The sequence below is a fragment of the Vigna umbellata genome, chromosome 10 (assembly GCF_029865625.1).
Source record: "Vigna umbellata cultivar VRB3 chromosome 10, Vumbellata_1.0, whole genome shotgun sequence".
Classification (NCBI taxonomy): Eukaryota; Viridiplantae; Streptophyta; class Magnoliopsida; order Fabales; family Fabaceae; genus Vigna; species Vigna umbellata.
Genome location: NC_142174.1, coordinates 13719505 through 13725504, shown reverse-complemented (window position 1 = coordinate 13725504; position 6000 = coordinate 13719505). Strand labels below are relative to the sequence as shown.

The window sequence follows — 6000 nt, the reverse complement described above, 5'->3', positions numbered from 1 at the left end:
TGAGGAAAAAAACATTTTAGATGACAAAAGGAAAGACATTTCTGTCATACAGAGCAAGAAAAAAACATTGTAGATCAAAAAAGAAAAGACCCTTCGGACAAACAGAGCAAGGATGTTTGAATTGGGGAAGATAATCAACAATGACTGGATTCAAAACGACAAATTGTAATCCTGTTTTGAAAACTAACCATTCAAGATGTTCTATTTCCATACGCAAATTTCTAACTGATTTAAATGGTATGCAAGAAACAAAAATGTGTTGGTACATCTGATAAAATTTGTATTCTTACAGCTAAAACAACAAAAGACAATTCTAGTAGAAAATTGAAGGAAAAATAGACATATAGATCGGAAAAGTAATTCAGAACAGAACTACAACTTAGTTACTACATATATCCATAAACCATGGGAAAACAAACAACATGACGATTATGCTGGAACGTATCTAAGTTAGTCCTTGTTCTATTCCCAATATAGAAGCTGCCTAGGTCCATACATTATAAATAAACAGATTGCAAGGAAATCAAAAGCAATGTCACCTTAACATAAAATCCTCAACACTAACTGCAAGAAAAAGAAGGTCGCCAGCACCACTTTGATTTCGCTTAGCTAAGAATAAACCGACAGTGAAGAAAACCTGCAAATCAATACCACTCTTTCATAATGAAGGGAACAAGAGAAGAAAACAATAGCACCAACCAAGCTAAAACAGATTTGAGAAAACAAAGACAATATGGACAATGCATGCTTACTTGGGTCAGCATTGATCAACATGGCAGTGCCTCCAAAGTTGCATGTTCCGCCATTTCTCTTGTGCTTCTGCCAGTAACTGTTGAAAGCATAGGAAGCGTGAGCAACCACAGTATCAGGATAATAGCAGTTTCCCTGTGGCGTAATCTCCATGCAATCAGCACCACCCTCTCCACAAGCATAATCCATAGCCTGTTGCAGGGTTTCTTCAGGAACACTGGGCTTAGCCACACACCACACCTTCTGGACAGGGAATATCTGGGGGTAAGGTGAGCCATTGTGTAGTGGATCACAAGGAGGGAGTGTGAAACCATGAGGTGAACTAGCTGGAACACCAAATGGTGGCTCTTCAGGGGCAAAAGCGGGAGAAAGAATTGGTGGGGGTGAAGAAACTACTTGTGCTAAAGGAGGCAAAGGTACATTGGAAGGGGTCATTGGTGCCTTGGCTATTTCTGGTGTTGGAGCTGGCCTTACTGGTAAAGAACCTATTGGGCTAAAATCAACAACTGAAAGCTTTCTTGCCGTGCTTTTTCTCCCTTTTGTAACAATGGCGATGACATTTATGTTGCCGAGACAGAAAAATCCAAGCTTTTTCAAGGACTCAAAGTGGGAAGACACCAAGCTCAAACTTTTATCAGAGAAATGGGAGAAGCCATTATGTGGGATCACAGAGTATGTGGAGTTTACCTCTTGGAGAAACTCTAATAGGGGTTTGACCATTTTCAAATCATTGTTAGAATAAACTCTGTTTAGAGACAAACACTCCAGAGTAAAAGCAACAGAAACTTTTATGTCTTTCTCCAAACCCCACCTCTTGAGTGAGTGGTAGACATTTTTCAGGGAAGACAGAACCTCAGAGAGGTGGTTGTGTTGGTGCTGTTGGCAGAAAGCAGTGGTTCCCACAACTATGGTGGTGATATTGGAGGCAGGGTAGTGTGCAAGAACGTTGTGTCTGAGCCATCTTTCAGCCAATAGAATACTGAAAGAGACCTCATTGAGGTCTTCAGCGCTCACTGAAACAGCCAAGGGAAGCTCATCAGCTTGTGATGAGGCTTGTAAAATGTCATCACTCGTCTCACATAGGTTTAGGAACTCAATGGATTCTTGACCAGTTACTGCAAATTTAAACCAACAAAAAACAAATATTAGATTCAGAAGAAGTAAAAAAAAACACACTGCACAACATTCAAAGTTGAGAACTTTATGAAAACAAAACACATTACCAGTAAGACCCAGAAAACAAAGAAAGAAAATAGGACATAGCCACCCCATTTTCTTCAGAGCTTTTGTATGAAGCACACTTTTTAAACAAACTCGAACTTGCTGGGAAGTTCTCGGGCTCATGCACTTCTTATATTGGAAATGTGACCTTTTTTAATAGCGCAGAAGAACACTTAACTCGTGTTGCGATGTTTATGAGTTTCTCTTTCTCCACAATGCCTACATCTGCAGTTCCACATCCAAAGTTTGAACCATTTGGGGGAAAAATAGAAAATAAGACTCGTCGTGTAATAACAGTACGAGAAAATAAATAAATACACAAAAAGGACAAACATGCTAACAAATTCTTACAAAGAGAAATGGAGAAATAACATCAGTACACATAATTAATGGTCATGCAATATTGAGAATTAAAGAAAAAGTGACCAACTGAATATATATTTATAATGATAAATACCCAAAGGTAATAATAATACAGTGAAAGACTTCACTTACAATATAATATTAAAGCTAGTATTTACATTGTTTCAGGTAAATTGTTACACTATATACTTTTTCCTAGTATTTTAAATAATAATCATACTATTTTAAAAGTAAATAAATAAATACTCACCTTTTTTATATTTTTAACGAAACAATATTAATATTTTTATTTTTTTTATTAACTAACATTTTTCCTAAAATTTAAATAAGTAAAATAAAATAAAATTTTAAAATGTAAAGTTAAAGAAATTAATTGTTATATGTTAACAATGTCAACAAAATCACACCATTAAAATTACCATATAATTAAACATTCTATATTTTGTAATGCTTTACCAAAATTAAATCACAATCTATTTTATATTTTGTTTGATTAAAATTTTAGTATAAAATTTAATATTTATTGTATAAAAATTAATATTTTTGTATAAAATTTTATTTGATTAAATCCAATCCTATTTAATATTTAAGTATAAAATTTTATTTGATTAAAATTATTAAATAATAATATAAGTTATTTAATGTACTTTATGAACTAAACGTGTATTTTTAATATTAAATAATTCCATTCCTTACATGTTGGACAATATATCCTTTTTAAAAAAAAAAAACTTAAACAGTTTGAAAATTAACATTTTAAAACTACAAATTTTACGAAAAAAAAAATTAATTTGTGATTCAAACTAGTACTATTAAAGATTAATTAAGTTAGATTAAATTTAATAAAAATGTAAATATTAATCTCTACTTTCCAAGTTCAGTAATTAATTCACTTAAATCGAACCTATATACACCCATAAATAGTAGATGCAACTCCAAGTATACAATCCAACCACTTATAAATAGGAATATTTTGTAAATTTAAAATTTATTGAACACTCAAAATATTAATATTTGCGTTGTATCCAACTTATTTAATTCATTTAGACCTTATTCTTTTGAGTAGATTTGAGAGGATTTGAAGATAAATTTTTTTGTCGTTTATTTGAGTGAATTTGAAGGTAAATAAGAGTGAATTTGAAAATAAATTTTTTTAATTTGTCACGTCAATACAATTCTATATTAATTCTCACAAATTTTATTTCCAAATTCACTCTTATTTACCTTTAAATTCACTCAAATAAATGATAAAAAAATTTATCTTCAAATCCCCTCCAATTCACTCCCTCAAATTCATTCAAAAAGAACAACTGCCTTAAGCATGGTGTTATCAATACAATGGTGATTTTTAAATTGAAATGTGTTCATTGCAACTTGAATGATTGTGATGAAATTTTAAAAGACAAAAACAATAAATCATTCTAAAATTTGTGTCAACTCGTACTAGAAAATAGACCTAGGAAAAAGTGCGCCAAATTGACTAATTTAGGTTAGTTGATGGGAAAGTTACATATTTAAGTTACTTTTTATAAAAATTATAGATGCGTCCTAAATAAATACTACAAAAATAATCATTATTAAATCAAATAATTTTTTATTTTTTAAATTGAAATTATGTTTATAAAACATACTTTCATAGCGGTGATGTTGTGAAAAAACTCACTTAAAATTAATCGTATTTAAAAAAAGTATAGCAGAGAATAACTAATGCAAAAAAATGTACTGACATGTGTTTTCTTTAGTTTTTAAAGTAAAAAAAAAAAAATTAACGCTGTATAAGAAGACGGTTATCAGATGTCAGAGATAAAAAAATTAGGACGTTAATTGACATTGAAAATAAGATAATGTGTTAATTAATGTTAAAAAATGAAAATTTTTTATGTTTATTTTTTTGTCATTGTCAATTTTTTTTATTTTTTTAACTAAAAGTGATTTATTTTTACAATTCTACAAGATATGAAAAGAAGAAAATTAAAAAGATGTAGTCTAATTTTTGGCATTTTATAAAGCACTGATTATAAGCTATGAACTATAAAAAAAAATTGTCACAAGTAAATAGTGTTATGGTGAATAGTAGTATGAACTTGAAATTGTTTTGATAGTTATGGTTATTGTTTTCTGTTAGATTTTTTTTACCACTCTTTAGAACTCGTGTTTCAGAATAAAAAAAACACCAAAAGTCTTTACTTTGAGTCTACATGAAATATAAAAATTATTTAGAAAGTCAATTGTAATATATCTTTAAACAACCATATCATTAGTTTCGATTGACCGATTTGTCGTTATTATATGTTGATTTAGGGTAGAACAAAATTTTCAATCACGTGATAGCTCATGTAGACGGTTGTTCCTTCTAGGTTTAAAAAAAGGTTGTTTTCTATTTTTGTTAATTTTTTTACAAACTTTGCAAAAATATTTCACATACTTAAACTTTGAATCTTGATCTAATTTTTTCTTTGTGAGAGCTTCTCATGATATTTTGGTGCTTGAACAAATTTTCAAGTCATTTGGAGTTGTTTTGAATATACTTTCAGTTTTACCCCAAGTTGTGATGTACAACATTTAGTATGAACAACAAACAAGTTTAACAATACAACAAACAAATTCAACAATACAGCAAACAAGTTCAACAATATCAATATCAATATCAATATTAATACCAATAGGTTCAACCTTCTTCAAAACGAAAACAAAAACTAACATTTTTGAAGAAAGATTAGTCGAAATAAAGTGTTGTCACCAGTGAAAGAGAAAGGAGAACACGCTAATGATAGAGAACATGAAACCAATAAGTCAAAACGAACAAAAATCATACCTAAAGTAGTTAATCAACATACATTTGTATAAAATGAAAGAGAGATTACATGTGTTGGTCGACAAACTTTGTGGGTTAAAAGTTTAAGCAGAAAAGAAAGTCTCGTGCAAAAATAAAAATCTTTCGCCCAAATTTTTATTGAATTCACTAACATATAACATTTGAAAAGTGATATTTTGATGTCTTATAAAAACTAGGGCCTTTGAGGTCATATGTAAATACATTTTCACTTTTGCGCTAAAAATTTATCTAATATGATGCCAGAATTCTAAATTTCTGACATCTTATAACCAATTTGCGTAAAAAAAAGTCCAAATTCTGACGTCTTAATTGAACTTCTATTTACAAAAATATCAACAATAATTTTTTAGCGTTAATTTTTTGTTTTATGAAGTTGAACGTGAGACTTTGAAGCTTTATTTTGCAGTGGTATATATTACACAACTTTATTTAAACGGGATTAATTTTAAATAAAGTTATATTTAATCTTCATCACTAACACAAAAATGATGTTTTGTAAACATGATTTTAATTTCAAAATTTAAAATTTTATAATTTAATGACAACTTATTTATAATAAAGTCATATCTACTTAACCCAATTTGATTTTATTTATAATTATTTTTTAAAATAACCTAAATCAATCATTTTCAATGTCAATTTGTCGAAAGGAACGTAACACGTGAAACAAAAAAGACGTGAAACTCGTGAATTGAAGAAAAAGACCCACACTGAACGAGCACAGAAAAGGAATCAAGACGTTACAATGAGCCCACCACAGACCCAATGGCCCAATTCTCAGTACCTTGCTGGAAGAGACTGTCAAGGGACAATAGCCTCATTGACGGTTC

At 29.9% G+C, this 6000-nt stretch overlaps 1 protein-coding gene across 1 annotated transcript; it reads right to left on the bottom strand.

The window, feature by feature from the left end:
• Positions 1 to 317: 317 nt before the first annotated feature.
• On the bottom strand, positions 318 to 2235 carry LOC148191965 (glucan endo-1,3-beta-glucosidase 13-like). The gene is made up of 3 exons (XM_088100254.1): positions 1974 to 2235; positions 753 to 1865; positions 318 to 637 (listed from the first exon to the last, which is right to left on the bottom strand). The coding sequence occupies exons 1-3, from the start codon at positions 2092 to 2094 to the stop codon at positions 606 to 608; spliced, it is 1266 nt and encodes a 421-aa protein (XP_087956380.1). The 5' UTR covers positions 2095 to 2235; the 3' UTR covers positions 318 to 605.
• Positions 2236 to 6000: the final 3765 nt, after the last annotated feature.